Source organism: Diadema setosum, chromosome 11 (genome assembly GCF_964275005.1).
Source record: "Diadema setosum chromosome 11, eeDiaSeto1, whole genome shotgun sequence".
NCBI classification, from domain to species: domain Eukaryota; kingdom Metazoa; phylum Echinodermata; class Echinoidea; order Diadematoida; family Diadematidae; genus Diadema; species Diadema setosum.
The window spans coordinates 6257739-6277871 of record NC_092695.1 but is presented as its reverse complement, the minus strand read 5'-3'; the positions used below and the strand labels follow the sequence as shown (position 1 = coordinate 6277871).

Sequence of the window (20133 nt, the reverse complement as noted above, 5' to 3'; positions counted from 1 at the left end):
GATTATCAAGCATCAGTAGAGACCACGATTTGTGCAAAATTATTTATTTTTTAGCAATGAAAGGTATTCATTCTTGTGATTTTGCATTGTTCTTGGACAAACCAAAACACAAAAGATTGACAGTGCATGGCCTTTGGCAGCAACATTCACAAATCAATATAAGAGAACTGCTGAGACTTGAAGCACTTTGACTTTGAGGATAACAGTTGCAGAGATATTTTATTTACACCAACTCTTTGTTGTGCAATACATCTTCCTTCAATAGAACCCTAGCTCAAGCTATGTGAGCTGAGGACTAGATCTTTGTGCTATTTCATTAATTTCCATTTGCTGCAGTGCAACTTCACTTTGGTAGTGTTGAATCCAACGATGACATCAGCGTTTCTGGAACAGTGGATGGAGTCATGATAAACAGAGATGCTGTGTTGGCGGACAAAGAAGTAAGTCATTTCTCTGCAGTGTCATTAACAGTGGTCTCTTGTGCCTCTTCCACCTCCCCTTCTCCTTTAGAAAGAAAATTCAAGGGGGGGGGGGAACATTTCATCAAGTGTTTTGTCAATGATTTTCACTGACAAATTTGCTCTCTGCCAATCAGATGCAAGGATTTCAGTAGCTTAAAACACATGTCAGTGAGAAGTTTTAAGAAACGCTGCCTGATGTCTGATAATGCTGAATGCAACAGTTATGTCAGATATGCCTAATATCTGTGTACCATTGCTTTTAGCTGTACGTGTATGTCATGATTGTCCCGTTAAAGTGTTGAAAAAGTTGACATCTGCCACTCTGAATTGAGCAAAGGGTCCTCTTTTTTTTTCCTAGATTGAAATCTTGCACCTTTCAGTTTTGTCAATGAGAGTTTGTGTTGTAACTATTATAAAATAGTAATTCGTGGATTACATCATCCTACAGAAAATGTAGCCGTAACCATCAGTGTGTGGACTGATATCACGATTGACTCGTCCCAATTTCCTCAGAGTGTACTCTATATTATCAGAGAGGGATGGGTTTGACTTCATGTAACTTGATGACAATGAAATGTTGGGATATTAGAACTCTAAAATGATTGACTATGTTGTGATGGCTGTTTGTTGAATCTAGGAGTGCATTCGAGTGTTCCCCTACAGCCTACCGTACCATACCATACTAGCACCAGAGGAGTGCCGAAACACTCCCAAAGTGTACTCTTTACTGCACCATACCAAGCCAAATATGGACCTTTTCCCGATTCGCTCCAAAAGCACACCATAACCATACCAGAATGATAAGTATGTACGTGACATGAACTATTGCTATGTCATAATACAAAGAGTTGATCCATTTTGTTCAGGATACCTGTATGAAGCATAAACATGCCAGGTGCATGACCCTGCTGCTACAAAATGTGCAATCCTTCTGACTCAAGTTAAGAAATAACTTGTGAGGTACACTCTGTCTCCAGAGAGTGCTAGAACACTGCCAATTTGGCATGGTGTGGTACAGTACGCATTAGTTTGGATTGGTTTGCTTTTGATTCGTCTATCAGGGGCAGGTCGTGACGGGCAAGAAGACGTTCAAAACTGATGTTTCTTTTGGAGAAGATGTGGCCGTGACGGTGGTGAACGGAGTGGATATCCTCGACCTCTCCCAAAACGCCGTCAAGAATACAGGCACTCAGTCAATCACCACCGGCAAGACATTCACGGGTAATGCTCTTCTTGTTACACTTTAAAGGGATGGTACAGTATTGGTGGAGATGAGAATTGGGCTTTTAACTTATTGCGAGATACCAAGAAAGCACTTATGAAATAGTACAGAGCATACCATTTTTAGTGGAATTCAAAGTTTATTTGATGAAAATCGGGTTTGGAATGACTGAAACATCCCAAAACAAAGTAAAGCAAAGCAATCATAATATAATGTGGGTCCCACACTGTATTAGAATCGCTCTGTTTTGGATATCTCAGCCATTTTAAAGCCAATTTTCATCAAATAAAAGTTGGAATTCTTCATGGAATTACATGCTCTTTCATATTTCATAAGAGGTTCCTCATTATCTCACCAATAAATGTTAGAAACTTGAAATTAGGTCTCATCCAAAACTATACTATCCCTTTAACCCCGTTGAGGAAGAGCTGATTTTTCTATAGCATGCATTTCCCATGGACACCTGCCTAAGTGTGCTTGGCTCTAGTCTTCAAGAGGCTAATGTTGTCAAGCAATTCAACCTTCATCGGTCGCAGCGGACGGGTGCAATTAACTCGCTGTTTTCATTTTGACGTGACCTCGCTTTCCTCTTGAATGAACACGTTTCACACGAAAATCGCTAGGAAAGTGTCGCAGCAAAACTGCTGTAACTTTACTATTAATTCATATTTTTTGATAATCCAAATGGTTATGAAAAGTAAAAACCTAATTTTAACCTGCCATTATGTTACTTTGTTTAAATAATGACGATAAAATATTCCAAAATGGAGCAGAACTTCACTCTCAAAACGGAAAATTATTGTCAGAAATCGTTGCTAAAATTTCACATTTTGACTTCGTGAACAACAAAAAACTTTCAAGTATGTTACTAAGTATGTATTTCTTTACAGAACTGTAAAATATCACATTTGAGAAGTCATGCATCCGGATATGTCTGGAAATAATCGAAAGAGGTGCACTTTCTACCTTCGTTCCGAGCACAAAATTTCATTATAGTTATTCGCACACGGGAAGACAGGGTACAGTCCCACGTACCCACATCTTTGTGGCGCTCACATCACCTGTACTCTGATCGTAACTCGTACCGGGAATTCGTAGTTGTATTGCTACTTACTAGTGCTGTTAAATCTGCATAAAGTCCGAATAATCCAATGTCATGAATTTACAAGTGGTATCATAGCTGGTAGATATTCACATTTTTGCTTCTTCCTTTTTAATAGGCCAGTTTTGATAAAGTAAGTGCTTGTTTATGAGGTGGCGAAGTCCCCTGCAGCACATGCTGCTAAGTACTTATCGACACCCCGCGGCCCACTACTAAGTATCATGCATGTACAATGTATGTATATGTACGGTGTACTAGGCATCCGCAGCAGCCACCTTGCATCGCACAGTACGCATCGACCAGTCAGCTCGCTGGATCGAAGCAGCATGGGAAAGTCCATTCATTGCGCAAGCTCAAATCAGTTTTTCTGAGAATATGACGTCATTATTCTCGTTTGCTGCTCCCGCACAATTTGAGATTTCTGACAAAACACCTCATTTATTTTCACTTGTAACTTTAAAAATAGGTCTTCGGCAAAGCAAACAGCACTCTGCTAATGTCCGCCCATGTCTTATGAATATGTATGTTAAGTTTCATGAATATCTAGTGTGCGACCAGATGTGTCTGGAAATAATCGGAGGGTAGTTTTCCGAGACAGCAAGACATGAAATGTTGAATAACTTAAAAAGTACTGAATCGTTTCTCGTGATTTTTCGTATGTGCATAGAAATCATCATTTTGCATTGATACTGAAAATTTGAGCGATTTTGGTCAATGTATAACGGAGATATGAGAAGGTAAAATTTTGGTGAAAATGAGAACGCCTGATTCGCACTGCCTCGATGACGGTTGAAAATTCAAAACGTTTCGTGGGTTTCGGGGGAGTTAATTATAGTCGTCCGCTGCGACTGTCAAATCATATATCATTACTTTGATATGCCAACTGCACCCTTGAAGGCATTATTAACCACTTCCAGATGAAACAAAAACCCAGCTTTAGTGCTTCAAAATAGTTCTGAAATGTGAGTTAGGGATAGAAACAACCAATGTAAAAATGTGAGTAAGGGATAGAAGCAACCAATGTAAAAATGTTTATCAGTGTAATCAGTGTTAATTATTGTTAAATAAACAGAATATGAACAATAGCAAGATTGTTTGTAGAATAAACCCCTGTATGCTTATGGTTTAATGACAAAAAAGTGATATCTCCTTATATTTTAGACCTTATTGCAAAAATTATTTATTGTGAAAAAAATGGTCTACACATGTGCATCAAATGTGATAACTCAAACATTCTTTAAATCACTGCTCCGATTGGTAAACAATACCTTTAGTGGAGACAATAGATATAGCTTCTCTAGTTTTCAATCTTTTTTTTTTTTTAAACCCCATTAACCATGGAGTGCTTTATTCACCAATTGGCACAGATGTCTTCAAATCAATTGTTAGTGAACAGAGATTACCCAATTTATCACCATAGTATTTTTGTTGAAATGAGGTGCATTATTACACCTGAGTAGGCTTGCTAAAGTTTACAACTAAGTCCACTTTTTGTTTTGCTGACAAGGTGGAATCACCATAAATGATGACTTGACAGTGACAGGCACAGTGGATGGTGTCGATGTGTCGGACCTTGCCAGCCGCGCCGTGGTGACGTCGTCGGCTGTGGAAAACGCTGTCCAGACAGTGACAGCGGCAGTCACCTTGTCAACCGTCACTGCTGAACAGGTGGGACAGTGATGACGATGATGACGACAGTGATAATGATGATGATGATTTTGATGATGGTGTTGATGATATTGATGGTGATGAGGAGGATGATGATGATGAGAATGAGGGTGATGATGATGATGATGATGAGGGTGATGATGGTGATGATGGTGATGATGGTGATGATGAAGAAGAACAGCATTTATATATATAGTAGCGCCGTTTACCTGCAAAGAGCATTTAAAGCCACTCGGCTCCCACAATATGTCACCTACTATTCACAGAGTTGCTGGAAAAATATAGGTCTTTACTTCAGATTTGAAAATATCAAGGTTGTTCCAATTCTGAAATTCTTAATATCTTTATTCATAGACATGTGAATGTTTCTTTTCTAGTTTACACTGACTGTCAGGGATGCTCATCTTCTGAGTTTGTGGCGTACGGCTGTGAAATTTTAGCTAATGTTTTAGATGAAATAGCAATATTGAGTGTATGTTCTTCAAGTGAATGCACTGAAATTAGTAGCTCTACTGTGTATGCTGTCAAAAGTACTGGCCATAGCAGCATTTACAGTGGACTCCCGTTATAATGAAGTCCTCTGGACTGGCAATTTTCTTTTGTTATATCAAAATTTCGTTATAACCGTTATAACCGAACATATTAAAAAAACAAAAACAACAACAACAAACGCACAGAGTGGATAACGTTGCGGCCCGAATTTTTACTTCGTTGTTACCGGAATTTGTTATAGCCGCATTTGTTATAATGGGAGTACACTGTTTCTCTTCTGCAGCATCTGAACAATTGTCATTATTTGTACGAAGACTCAACACTTTGTGTGTGCACCTATTGTCACATGGTACCTAATAAGGACTGATAAGTTGTTTTTTTCCTCATTAATTCTTGCAACAGGATGTACTCTACACAGGCACCCTTCAAAGCGTCAACATACAGACCCTGAACTCCGCGTATTTCAGCCGCACAGCAAGCTCGCAAACAATCACCGGGGACAAGCGCTACACTGGCCTGGTTACCGTAGCAACAGGTGGAACCCTGGATGTTGACTCCCTGGTGCTCGACGGGACGCTGGAGTCCGAGGACATGGACGCATTTTATCAGGCCGTCTGGACGAATGGAGCGGGGGACACTGTTTATGGCGTAAAGACATTCCAGGAATGCGTCACAATTGAAGGTGAGCCCTTCTTGCTCTTTCGGGTTCAGGCAGAAAGAAGCATAATCTTACCTTTCCAGTTACTGCTTAGTCATTGACATCTTTAGCTGTATCTTCAGTATTTCATCATAGCTGTGTGGTACCATATTGACTTCAGGAAAATGTGATGCATGCCTCCAAAGAATGGTACTGCCTTTCTTTGTTCATAGAACTGATCGTGGGAGTTGTGAGATCATAAGATTATGTGTATATGTGGGTTTGTTGTTTAATAAATTGCATATAGAACTTCATATTTTTCCTCCTTCAGTTCTACAAAGTTCCTGGTCCATGATTTCTGCCAATCGTGTGATGACTGTAACAATATGAGCTACTAAATTCCATCTGTCAGCTATATAAGGGCATACCCAGTACTGTTGGCGAATAGGAGACTTTGATATATCGTTAGTAGAGGAGACTTATATTGTTAGTACCAAACACAGAGAATTTTGCCGCACTATGCTTAAAACTGAATGAATAAGTGATGTGATGTTTAAAGTGCAAGTGCGCTTGCTAAATAGCACTCTCTGACATTTTAATGATTCGTACGTTGGGGCAGTATGTTTTGTCATTTAGATTAAAGCTTATGAAAATATTAATGAGATTTATGATCACCAGTAGTATCCATGCTTGATGCATGGTACAAGTTCATACTTCATTTTGTTGTCTACGTCAGTTTTGAATTGAAGACATTATATTGTTGTATACATTTTCATGGTTTCACATGATTTCCAAATAGCAAACGTATGCCAGCTTCTTTGCAAATGAGTTATGATTCAGATTGTAATGACAACTCAATTAAAGTGATAACTAAAAGCTGAGTAACAGAATTTGAAGCACTGTTGTTACCAAGGTAGATGAGAGCTTTTATGTTAAGTGCGTGGAATGTTTGATCATCCGAACCTGATGAAAATGTCATTGACCTTCATATATGTACAGGAAACCTTGATGTGGATGGCACAGTTGATGGAGTGGATATCAGTGGAGATGCCATGGTTAGTAACCAAGGCAACCTCATCACCGGCTTCAAGACTTTCAGCGCCGACCTCACCATCGACAGCCAGAATCTGGACTTCGACAACAACATCCAGATCGATGGAGTCGACGTCTCGGTGTGGGACTCCGATGCCGTCAGGAAAGGGTCCAACTACGTAGTGGTGCCTGCCCTCACGTTTGAAGATGTACACTTCAGTGGAGATGTCACGTGAGTTTAAAGGGATTGTATAGTTTTGGTTGAGACCTAACTTCTCTTTTCTAACATTTTTTTGGGATGAGGTAATGAAAAACTTTGTGTGAAATATGAAAGAGTAAGTAATTCCAAGAGGATTTCAACATTTACTTGATGAAAATTGGTTTTAAAATGGCTGAGATATCCAAAACAGAGCGATCGTAAAAAAAAGGTCGGAACCACCGATTGCTTTGTATTACTTTGTTTTTGGATGTCTTAGCCATTCCAAAACCGATTTTCATCAAATAAACTTTGAATTCCTCTTAGAATGGTATGCTCTGTACTATTTCATAAGTGGTTTCTTGATATCTTGCAAAAAAAAAGAAGCTAAAAGCCCAATTCTTGTCACCACCAATACTATACAATCATTTGCAATGAAAATATCTCGACGGAAGAATTTCATGAATTTGAAGAATTAAAGTAATGACAGATGAAATAAATAGACCATCCTTCTCTTGTCTCTTTGCCTCCTGTTCCATCCAGCGTGACAGGAAGCTGCAATGACAATACCTTCTCACCGGCCACCTACATGACCAAATCGCGCGACCAGGACGTCACGGCGGTCAAGACCTTCCAGTATGGCGTGGACTTTGCCGGCAACTTGCAAGTCTCCGGGACGGTCCAGGGGGCAGATGTTGTGCAGATTGAAACAACTTCGGTGAGGGAGATGATTTCTTTGCAAAACTAGAACTTTTTTGGGGGAATACTTAATTTTCCAACACAACAACAGTGGATCATTGCCTTCGAGAAAAATATTAGTCTAAATTTGTCATAAGGTACTCAGAAGTCAAGCTCAAAATTATTCTTCAAATCTCAGGATAACTGTACATTTTGACACAGTATACTTTTATAAGTCCAGCCTAAAGACTTTCTTCAAATTGCAATTGTGCAAGTTTTCACACAAAGTTTTTTTTTTCCCCTCTCATTTGTTTCATCACTCTGTCTCTTGTAATTGTTGTAACCCTTTCCTTACGGGAACCTGGTATGCCAGGTTCCCAAAATGTAGACAAGAGTGTTTGCATTTGTGGCCTTAATTCATGCTTATTTTGTGTTATGCTGACCAAAAAAAAAAAAAAAAAAAAAAAATGACTTTGATCGGAAGATTAGAGTTTCTTCTATTAATGTCTGTGTTTTTTCTGTGTCAAAACTGTGTGTATCTTTGTCTAATTTAGAATCTCGTTTGGGGACATGGAAGGGTCTTGGAGAATTGCGGGAGAAAAGGGGTAATATATCTTCCGCTCTCTCGCTCCCTGTGCTTTTCTTAACCAGCTGTTGGTGTCAGGTGAACAGACTATAGAGGGCGCCCTCACCCTGCAGGGAAGCCCCACGTTTTCCGACATCACCACCACTGGTCTCATCGACGGGGAGGACGTCGTTGATCTCTACCTCCTCACCCACCGGACACCCGCCATCAAGGACTTTGAGAGCTTCTTGGAAGGCCAGTGTGATCTCCTGGACGAAATGCATGATGCCTTCTCGAGTGAGTGAATGTGATCACTGTCATCAGCTGTATCATCATTGTCGTTATCACAGTGATGAGTACAGTAACAATGGTTGTAATGGTGATGATTTTGATGATGATTACGATGGTGATGATGGCGATGGTGATAACGATGATGATGGTGGTGATGATGATGGCGGTGATGGTGATGGTAGTGGGAATGATTTTGATGATGGTGATGATAGTGATGATGTGATGATGATGGTGATGATAGTGATGATGTGATGATGATGATGATGATGATGATGATGATGATGATGATGATGATGATGATGATGGTGATGGTGTGATGTTGTGGTGATGGAAATTATGTTAGTAATAAAAAAGAAGGCTGTTACATAAGAAAAGAATAAAACACAACTGTATCGTTTTATTGAACATCATCTCCATGGAATATTCAGTAATGTTACGACAATCCTTTGGCAACTTTTGTAGTTAGGGCAAAATTGATAACTTTGATTTAAGAGCAGTATGATATGAGCCCATACACATAAAGCAGTTTGTAAATTTGCAGATATCCCCATCACAGCTTTCACTATCAGACCCAAGTTGCCTGCCAATTCTGTCACAGTTTGTCCCATTTCTAACTTATTTGTAAACCTCTCACAGACCAAGCCTACATTCTGAGGTACCCAGAGAGGGTGCAGACGATCCGGACCAACGGCCGGGCCAAATGGAAGGGAACCTACTACGGCAGCACCCAGTGGCTGGTGGAGGCCCGCGCCAAGTACAACATGGACCACGTGGACCAGGTGTGCAGGGATACCATCATCTACCAGTGGAACGACCAGCTCTTGCGCTACGAAACTTTCAAGGTGAAGGATCAGGAAGTAATCTTACTTCCTGTCAGCATTTGACCATATTCACACTTGCAAAGCAATAGCTAGTCATGCAGTATGGTGCTAATTCAGGATTGTGTCCTAAATGCTTCTTTGGACTATAGGCATGGCAAGAGGCTTTGAGAGACGTAGAGACTGCTGTAACTTGCAGGCAGAAGATGAAGTAATTCCAGTAGGGGTTTCCATCCTAAAGATCAACTGGTTCTGTCACAGCAGCAGTAATGATTGTGAAGATGTGTTCTCAACTGTCCTCTCCATAACAATGATCCTATTCTTCTTGTGTGAATGGGGTCCAACATGCTGCCTAGAAAACTGCATTACCAGAAACTCTTTGTGATTGTTAAGCATCTTTTTTATTATTATTATTATTTTCTAATCTGTGTAATTAATTTTCTGTCCACTACTCTTTGCCTTTACTTCTGAGTGCAAGAGATTTAACATTAGTATTTTATTTTCTTAGTGATGTTTGTGAAATTTTCAGGGCAGTTCATGGAAAACAAAGAGTGAGCTACTTACTCAAATCTGAAAATATCAAATCAAATCTGAAAATATCCAGCAATAAGTGCAGTTTAAAAACCAAGATCAATTTTTCCTGGTAGGGTAGTCAATATACCTAACCAGCTTAGGTACAACCACAACCCCAGCTACAACCACAACCACAACCACAACTGCAACCCGTAACCTCAGCCTCAACCTCAACCTCAACCTCGATTAGAACTTCAAGGTCAACCACATCCACAACCCAGACACCCACAACCTTGATCACAGCCACAACCTCAAACATAACCTCAACTGTGACCCAACCACAACCACACTCGACCACAGCACCCAGAACCACATGTTGATATATGAATACAAATATACAGTTGCCCCACTGCTGTGGAGACATCTTCCCATTTCAACATCAAATTTGTGTGAAACTTGGAACATAATAATGTGTGGTCGAAAAATGTATTCGACAGATAAAATGAAAGATTATAAGCTCTTTCCTACATGTGTACGGTTAAAAGAAAATGCGTATATAAAGCTTTTAAAGGGGTTGCCAAAATGATATGACTACATATTTGGTAAATATTGAGAGTGACATTCTGAAGGTTTCTTGCATTACTGTCATCAGACTCTAACACTGGACTTTGCTGAAGACGTTGCTTTCTTTGACATGGGAGGCTGGCTCTTTTTGGCTGTTATCACCTCCAATGCAAGCAAAAGCTGTGAGGTCGTGAACCTTCTACCCGCCAATGAACAGCCATCAAGAAGTGCAGACTTTCAGCTGGATGGTGAGTACTGCTTGTCCTTCTTCTTCTTTTTTTTTTTATTCTTTAAAATGATGTTATAAATCTGAACAGTAGTGATATGCTTACTGTACTTGGGAGCGTTGTCTATCATTTTGATGGAATTACGAGGCATGGAATGCGTAAATGCAATTTTTCCTGTATAATCTTCCCAAAAGCAGATATTTTTCCCATTATACAAAGTCTGCCAAAACTAAATAGGGCACATATGCAGTTCCTTATGATCACAGGTGTTGCCTTCTGTAGGTAGTGAGAAAAATCTCTTGGAGTCAAACTGTTCAATCCTACGTTGCCATGTATTCAATTCCTCTCATTTTCTTTGCATTGTTCAACAGTGATTCCAGAGGAGTTTGAAGACATCACTGACAGGGTCATCCTGATCTACATTTGGTCCCCATCCCTGGAGGAGTTCCTGGTCTACCAGAGACTCGCAGGGGTCGGATCCGCGTCCGTGGACTCTTATGTGGACCCGCTCCTGAGCCGGCCATGCCTGGCCATCGCCAACCACCGGTCAGCTTCTGAGGACGGGGTGACCACAGAGGTGCAGTCGGCCGTCTACTGCATGGAGTCGGTGAATCTTGGGTTCAATCACGTGGCACTCATCGAGACACTGGGAGCAATTAAGGTAGGAGATGTTATGATAATTATAGTGATTTATGTTCAGTGGACTCCCGTTATAACAAAGTCCTCAGGACTGGCAATTTTCTTTAGTTTTATCGAAATTTCTCTATAACCAAATGAATAAACAATAAAAATACATAGAGTTGACAATGTTACGGCCCTAAATTTTACTTTGCTGTAACCAGAATTTTGTTATAACCATGTTCGTTATAACAAGAGTGAATTGTAGTGCACAGTGATTATTAATTTATTCTTTGTGTTTTACATGCAAGGAGTGGGATTCAGATACAGTACACCCCTGTTATAATGAACAAGATTGTAACAAATTTTATTACAAGGTAAAAACTTTGGTCTCAAAATTATTATCTATATATCTTTGTGATTTAGTTGGTCAGCTAGGACAAAATGACAAATATCGAAAGAGAACTGTCAATCCAGATGATGTCATCATAATGAGAGTCGCTTGTATGAACAACAGTGTTTTTGAGTGACAGGAAACTTTTACTAGCATTCTACATTTGTGAAAACAGGTATTTTGGTTGCATTGCAGAAAAATGGAATAAAACCATATAGGGGAAGAAAATTAAAAAGAATTATGCTGAATTATACTAGGGACTAAGAGGATGAAATAGTAGATAGTTCGGAAAATTGTCCTGTCAGTCTATCTGTCTTTTTTGTACTTCTGTCTGTCTATTCATTATATCTATTATTATCTATTTATGTCTTTATTTCTATTGATCATCCATCTGTCTATCTTTTTATCTTTTTGTGTATATGTCTGTTTCTCCATCCATTAAGCCATCTATAAAGTGCTTTATACATTCCCATTCACTGATGCACTGTCACAGTTTTATTCTAACGCAATGTTGAACGATGGCAATTTAGAAATTTTTAGAAAACAGATGGATAGGTAGATGGCTGCCATTTACAAAAATGGATTAGATATGAATAGAAAAGGTACAATGGATACTTATAAAGTAAAGCTGAAATACGCAATCCCTCTCCTTCCTAGATCCATCCCTTCCTGTATGACGGCATCCTTCACTTGGCTGTCGCCAACAGACTGGACACGGCTGGCCGTACCTTCCTGGTGGAGTCCGCCATCTGGGGAAACTTCGTCAAGGAAGTCGTCATCACCACATCCGCTGCGGCGGATGTCTCGGTGGCGGAATTTCACGGGCAGTACTTCGTCGCGTTTGCCAACGAGTTTGAAGGCCAGCTGGAATGGGAAGACTATGACGTCCCAATCACAGTTTACAGGTAGACAGAAAAAGTGATTAAATTACTTTTTCATGTCATGAATTTGAATAAGTACTGGCTGCATGCTATAAAGATTAGAACCAACATTTGCTGTCGGGCGGAATCTCGGTGGTTTATTGGAGATGACACCTGTCTGGAGATCTGGAAATTGTAGGTTCGAATCCTGTTCGAGTATGTACGACTGATCAATTCAGTGCTTATTTACATCAATGTAGGGCAATTTGTCAATCAGTTTCAATAGATTACTTTATTTTCACCTTTCTCGCATAATGAAAGAGCACTTTACTTGCATCTTTCAGAAAGCAAAGGGAATAATATTACCCTTAACATATGCAAGTAACAGGTCAATGGAATGTGTACTTTCATGAAAAATGAGATATTGAATTCTCCTTATGCTTTCTTTATATTGTCCAAAATGATGTCATTAAGTGTAGTAGTTTCCTATTTCAGCAATGACGGTACTGAAATTTAAAAAATCATAACTTTTGAATCGATTGTCCGATATTCCTCAACCTTTCACTGATGTGTTCTACTAATATTGCTGCTTTCACTCAATCCACATTTATATTTGGGCTTAAGTTTCCTTTAAAAACCAGCTGTCCAAACTCCAAATTCTACAGACTATTGTGTAATTGGAAACTTGTTCTTTTAATAATTGGAAACATGTTTCAATGACAATTTCAAGCTGGTATGAAACAATTAGTATTCAAGAACAAGCAAAGTCTACAACTGAGAGCTACCACCTCATGTGTATCCCCCTCTCCCCCCCCCCAAAAAAAAAAAGAAAGAAAGAAAGAAAAAGAAAAAGGACTTGAGCTTGTCGCCATTTTGCCATTGTTTGTTCTCAGCTTGTCATCCAAAGCTTTCACTGCCTTTTTCTCTTTCTCCCACCCACAGCTATGTGTACAATGCTGAGGGAGAGTCCACCGTGGATCTCCAGCAGGAGATCGCGGCCTTCCGGGTCCAGTCCCTGGACTTCTTCACCGTCCACGACCAGCTCTTCCTCGTCGTCGTCAACAAGACCAACTCGGTGACCATCTTCCGATACGCGGGCATGGAGATGTTTAAGGTCATCCACACCATTCCTCTGGAAGGTAGGAAAACAGGAACTGGATGGTGGCAAAGAGGTTGTTCATTCATGCTGTTGGTCATTACTCACTCGGTCCCAGTGGACTACTGATGAATAGTTTCTGCAGTAATAGTAGTTACAAGGATAAACAAACCCTCAGTAACTACTGTAGATGAATGATTATCATTGTAGGAAAGTCAAAACACTGTGAGTGAGGGATGCATACAGTGCACTCATTTTATAACAAACACAGTTTTGACGAAATTCTTTCTGCAAGGAAGTAAAAATTCAGATTCCCAAATTATTATCTACATGTATATATTTTCATATACTTTACTGTTCAGATATTACAAAATTTTGATATAATTAAAGAAAACTGGCGGTCCCGCGGAATTTTGTTATAATGGAAGTCATCTGTATATCAAAGAAGTCTCTGGAAATGTCATTGGCTGCATCAATTTTAACTACATAAAATTACAATTAAGTAAAATTAAGTTATAATCAAATTGTTATCAAGATGTGACATATGGTGTACCACAATATGTCATTTTAGCACTGCCTTGTAAATAAACTGTACAAACCCTGTCATATATATTACTCTTTCAAGTTCAAATAGAGAGACAGTTGTTCAAATACAGTTTCTGCTATAACATTTACTACACAGTTGAGTTGTGATGAATAGTCATCTTGTTAGCATGTTCATGCCTGTGTCATTTTATGTCTCAAATCACTTACTGGTGTGATACTTTGATTGAAGTACTGTATACCATACTTCTAATCTATGGCTCATAGAATTAACACAAACTGATCTGTAATATATTTCCATGTGCCAATGTTGATGACTGTATTTTGCATACCAATAGTTTGTGATTTCTTGGCATTTCTTAATTCTGAGAAAGTTTTTATGCCTCCGCCACGAAGTGGTGCCGGAGGCATTATGTTTTCGGGTTGTCCGTCCGTCCGTCCGTCCGTCCTTCCGTCCGTCCGTCCGTCCTTCCGTCCGTCCGTAATGAATTTTGTGGACAAGGTAACTATCAAAACCCGTTGAGGTATCCTAATGAAACTTGGCATGTATGTGTATTAGGGGATGAAGTTGTGCCTATCAACTTTTGGGTGCACATGCTCAAGGTCAAAGGTCAAAAGGTCAAGGTCAAATACATAAAATTTCACTATTTCCACCATATCTATTGAATGCCTGAAGATATTTTCTTGAAACTTAGTGTATACATGTATTACCCAATTAAGATTCTCTGGTGAAAGTTTGGGTGATGAGGTCAAAGGTCAAAGGTCAAAAGGTCAAGTAAAAATATTAAAACTTTTTTTTTTTTCTCCATACCTTGGAAATTTGTTCAAGGTATCTTCATGGAACATAGTATATACATATACTGACTGGAAGTGATTATCTAGAGAATGTAGGGTTCATGGGGTCAAAGGTCAGGGGTCAAAGGTCAAGTGCAACACTTCAAAATTTTACTATTTCCCTCCTATCATGCAATGCCAGCAGGGTTATTTTTTTTACACTTGGTGTTTGCATACATGTGTAACCTAATAGAAATTCTCTGGAAAGTTTTTTTTTCTTCTTTTTTTGCCTCAAAGGTCAAAAGGTCAAAGATCAAGTGAAAGTGCTGAACTAACTTTTTCCTCCATATCTCGGAAGTGGCTCAAGTTATCTTGAAACTTAGTACATATTATGCATGTTCTACCTGAAAGTGATTATCTTATGAATTTTAGGGTCAAGGGCCAGATGAAAATGGTAACAATTTACTATTCAATTCAGAAATTGCACTTTTTCTCCACACCTGTACCTTGAAAATAACTCAATGCCTAAATGTATGAATGGGTCAAAGTCGAGTTAAAGTCCTTAAATCCCTAGATACATGCTCTCCTATTCATCCAAATAAACCTAGGTCAAGGAAGGTGAACATTCAACACATTTGTGACAAACGTGTCATTTCAATATTTTGCCAATTTTGTGAAAATGTAATCACACATTGTCCACATGTACTATCTAGACCTATTGGGAAAATCATGCATTATGGCGGAGGCATACCAGTCGCCAAAGCGACATTTCTAGTTTTTTTGTTGCTTCTTCATGCATCTGAATTATCCCCCCCCCCCAAAAAAAAAAATGTGCACAGGAGCAGCGAACTTGGCCCTTTATCCCTTCAAGAATGACCCTGAGAAGATCCACATAGCAGCCATGGCGTACGGAGAGCATCCTGTGTTGTTCCCCGGTACGCCAGTCACTACAAGAGACATGGACTCTGTCATACTGCAACTCTACTTCCAAGGTAAGTCACAATCTTTAGTACTATCGAACACTTGAAATCTTTATTACAGAAAAAAAGAATGGCCTGTAGGACAACATGTCCCCTTCAACTGCATTAAACTAAACATTTTGCTCATAACCTTATTGTGAACAGGAACTTCAATTGATTTAAAGGTATTAGACCTTGTTCCTCTGGTGTCCTTCAACAGGAAAATTAAAAAGTCCACCAGTATCTCGCCATTGTTGTCAGAACACTGTAAAAATCTTGGCTCCTTGCACAAATTCATTAAAATTTCTCATTTTACAGTTTCACTGGCCCCATTTGGGTGTTTAAATCTGTACATGTTAGGGGAAATACATCATTCCTGAGCATAAATTGCCACATTCTACAATGATAGTAGTGTATTCCAGTATATTTCTAGGTACTGTTTTCTAGGGTACTTTAACTAAATCATTGCAAAACATTTGTGGAGATGGCTAGATATTGGAAATTTAAGATAAAGCTGCTCAATTCATACCTTCTGTTCATGTCCAGAATCATTACAAACTACAACTTACTGAAATTGATGCCTGAAAACATAAAGGAGCTGGACCAGATTAACCGTGTTCTCTGTGAAGTATGTCAGTTGCAACTGAGGCTGCACAACATACAGAGCAATAAGAAATTAATATATGCAATATGAAAACAGGGCTACAAACACTCCAGGCAAATATGCATGGATTTACACAAAGGCTTTAGAAATGATTTTGCTCCCCCCCCCCCCCAAGCAAAGAGAGCATTGTCCTCTTAAACAAGCACTCAAAGGTCCGTACAGTAGCACTTCAAAAAATTCACTCATTCTGTATTTTTCTCCCCTGCAGGATTCCAGACAGACACCATTGGCTGCAGCAGTGATGACCAGCTTTGAAGCTGAACTCTCTGGAACATTTTAGAGCTCTGTGTTTATTTTTTCCCCATGAAACAATCAGTGATAATATATTTAATGATAAGCCAACTTCTGACATCAGAAGAGATTTACACACTTGTAGATACAGAGATATTTCTAAAAACTTGCAAAGTTTTGTGTATATCTGATTTATCTGGTTATGTATAGCTGTTCATGGAAAGTTTTAAGTGCAATTTGACAGATTGTCCATAAATGCTAAAAGTTCTCATGAAAGGGGTTTGGATCTAGATGAGAGAAGTCAGCCATAAAAAAGAGAAAGAATATTATATCTATATCTGTTTTATGTTTATTCTTTGTATCGCGTCTGATATATTTCTTTATATACGTTCGTTTGAAAAAGTTTTAAATGTTTTCCCCATCAAATGAGAAAATTAGGTTTATATAATCTACCATGTACTCCTGCAATTTTCCAAGCAGATCAAAATTCGCATAACTTTATGTAAAAGCTGCTATTTTCACGAGGGTTTAAATTTTGCCAATTTTGAGAATCACCACTGGCCCATGAATTTATTTTTATGCAAAAATATCGCAAATGGATAGGCATTAGTGTACTTACGATAGCCTCAGTCTCAAATTGCAAGAGCAAAAGCTCATGAAAATGTCTTTGACCTCCTCATTCATGAAAATAAGAGCTTTTACAAAAAGGTCACAATGTGTTGTTGTCAATTTCTTTTTTTTTTTTCCTTCTTTCTTTTTTAGTTTTCCAAAGCTGTCTTTAGAAGGAAAGTTGATTCTACATCCCTTTCAGTACATGACCTATTACTGTATATTCCATATATTTTGCGGAGTTTTTATTTTTGCAAAATTTGGCAAGTTGGGTCCTATTGGCAAATTGTTTAACACACAGAAATATTAACTCAGATCCCATGAATGTGCCATGCACGTATCTATTTCTCCATCTCTCTACTCCACGATTGAGAATTTGACCTCTCACAAAATTGTTGGGAAAATTCCACTTCACCAAATAAAAAATTAGAGTCGCTGGATATTTGGCATATACAGTATTGAGTACTTTCACCGTCAGTATCTGCCTTCATTTTGATGTGTGTTTTTACCATACTGTGTAACTCTCTTGACAACAAAGATCTGATTTGATAAGGATCTGATCTAGTCTCTGCATATCATAAGGATCAAAATTGTCAATATGTTAGTCTTGCAGATAAATAAGGACTAATACTGTATTGTCAAAAGTGAAAGCAAAATTTAGTAGAAAGCAGTAAATACCCTCTTAAATGTTCATTATGTTGGCCATGCCAAAAATTAATTCTCATGAGAGAGTATTTGATGTTGGTATTAATTAATGGAAGCAATGAAAGCTAACACAGTATATGTTCGAATCAATCCCCCCCCCCCCCCCCCCCCGTACATAACCCCCCAACCCTCGTTTCTGCCCCCAATAAAAAAGGAAAAAACAAATGAGGGGGGCACGAACATTTTCGTGAGATGTTGTCTTTGCGAATTGGACCAGAGCCCATCAAAAGTGCACTATTACCTTAGCGCATGATGACATTTTCATGTGGTCTTAAATTCGCAATTGAAAATAGCAGTATGATACCCTTTGTGCACTTTTGTTCACTGTACACATACATATTTTTTGCCCAAGGCTGTGGACATTTGCTGACAAATAAAAAAATGAAAAACAGGAATGTGAATCTAAGGCAGTCTGTGATGAATGTATTACTAGAGATAGAAGTGTGGGAGGAAGATCGAGAGAATGAAAGAATGGGCACTCAGGTTATGGAGAATACTGGGGCGAGAAACAGGGAAAGACCGTGTTTATGTTCTAAACAGAGTTTATGATTGATGATGTTAGCGAATGTGTATCGTATAGCAGAGGGTAATGCAAGAAGGAGACAGCTTCTGTAAGCGTCAAAATGTCAGAAATGCCCAAATCATTTGCATATAATAGCACGTGCCATGGAGGATACATGGGGATATATACCCTCCCTCCACCATCATGAAAACACATACAAACACACACACACACACACACCCACAGACCCACACACACACATACACACCTGCTTAAAGTTGCTTTTAGTCTTGATGGACTCGATACCCCGTAGTCCATATATTTCTTAGTTCTTAAATTTGCTGTAGATGAATACAATATTCATTTAATACCCGAAATCTCCTTTGCCTTGGATGCACACTCTATGATACTGATAATGTGCTACAGATGTACACGTAAATGTCATTTATTTATTCTTTGTGATACAGATGTGCTAGTGTAAAACACTAATTCTCTGGAAAAAGAAGCACAAAATTACGTGCAAACACACTGGGAATGAAATTTATATGTAGATATGTACACGCATACCCACACACACACACACACATGGGTTGGTTTAATTTATTACTTTTTGTTGTCTGAACATCATGTGGACGACAGTTCAAAGGGATGGTATAATATTGGTTGAGATGAGGATTCAACTTTTAACTGTTAAAGAGATGTACTTAGAAGCTATGTATGAAATATGATTCTAAGAGGAAGTTTATTTGATGAAAATCAGTTATGAAGTGGCTGAGATGTCCAAAAATAAAAGTAAAATGAAGTGATCCTGATAAAAGTTGGGTCCCACCTTTTATTATACCCCCGCCAAACGAAGTTTGAAGGGGGTATATAGGAATCAGCGGGCGGGCGGTCGGGTGGGCGGTCTGTCGGCGGTCGGGCGGCGGTCCGTTGCAAATCTTGCGTCGCAAACTACTTCCTCAGTTTTCAACCGATTCCCATAAAACTTGGCACAGATGTGTGCCTTGGGTTGTAGATGTGCAAGACGTATTTTTTGACAGTACCCAAAAGTACGTTGCCATGGTAACGGCATATTATGGGCAAAAATGGGTACAAATCTTGCGTCGCGAACTTCTCCCACAGTTTTTGATCAGTTTTTATGAAATTAGGTACAGATGTTCATCTGAATATGTTAATGTGCAAGACACATATTTCCGCAGTGGCAAAAAGTGCGTTGCCATGGTAACGCATGTTATTGGTAAAATATAGGGCAAAATGCTTCATGGCAAAACTGCTTCATCAGTGTTCTTCCAATTCTCGTGGAATTCATATTGAATGTTTGTCTTAGGATATAGGTCAGCATGACACATTTCTTGACAGTGACAAAAAGTATGTTGCCATGGTAACAGCTCACATATTATGAGCCAAAATGATGGAAAATTTTGTGTTGCAAACTACTTCCTCAGTTTTTGCCCAATTTCCATGAAACTTGGTACAGATGTGTGCCTTTGGTTGTAGATGTGCAAGACGCATTTTTCGACAGTACCCGAAAGTACGTTGCCATGGTAACGGCATATTAATGGCAGAAGATCAACGAAAGATCTTGCGGATTTAACTACTTCCTCAGTTTTTTGACCAAAGCTTATGAAATGTTGTTTTGACCAAAGCTTATGAAATGTTGTTTGGCGGGGGTATAACCAGTCGCTGTAGCGACATTTCTAGTTATGATCGCT

At 39.0% G+C, this 20133-nt stretch overlaps 1 protein-coding gene across 1 annotated transcript in view; it reads left to right on the top strand.

The window, feature by feature from the left end:
• LOC140234982 (uncharacterized) overlaps positions 1-18305 on the top strand; it is a 50325-nt gene extending 32020 nt beyond the window's left edge. Inside the window, exons 19-32 of the mRNA XM_072315018.1 lie at positions 337-440; positions 1523-1682; positions 4293-4453; positions 5348-5627; positions 6582-6846; positions 7354-7528; positions 8140-8350; positions 8981-9186; positions 10328-10487; positions 10838-11127; positions 12136-12383; positions 13281-13477; positions 15591-15743; positions 16583-18305. Of these exons, the coding sequence (XP_072171119.1) occupies positions 337-440; positions 1523-1682; positions 4293-4453; positions 5348-5627; positions 6582-6846; positions 7354-7528; positions 8140-8350; positions 8981-9186; positions 10328-10487; positions 10838-11127; positions 12136-12383; positions 13281-13477; positions 15591-15743; positions 16583-16629 (2657 nt within the window). The 3' untranslated portion in view covers positions 16630-18305. The remainder of the gene's footprint in view (positions 1-336; positions 441-1522; positions 1683-4292; positions 4454-5347; positions 5628-6581; positions 6847-7353; positions 7529-8139; positions 8351-8980; positions 9187-10327; positions 10488-10837; positions 11128-12135; positions 12384-13280; positions 13478-15590; positions 15744-16582) is intronic.
• The last annotated feature ends 1828 nt before the right edge of the window (positions 18306-20133 follow it).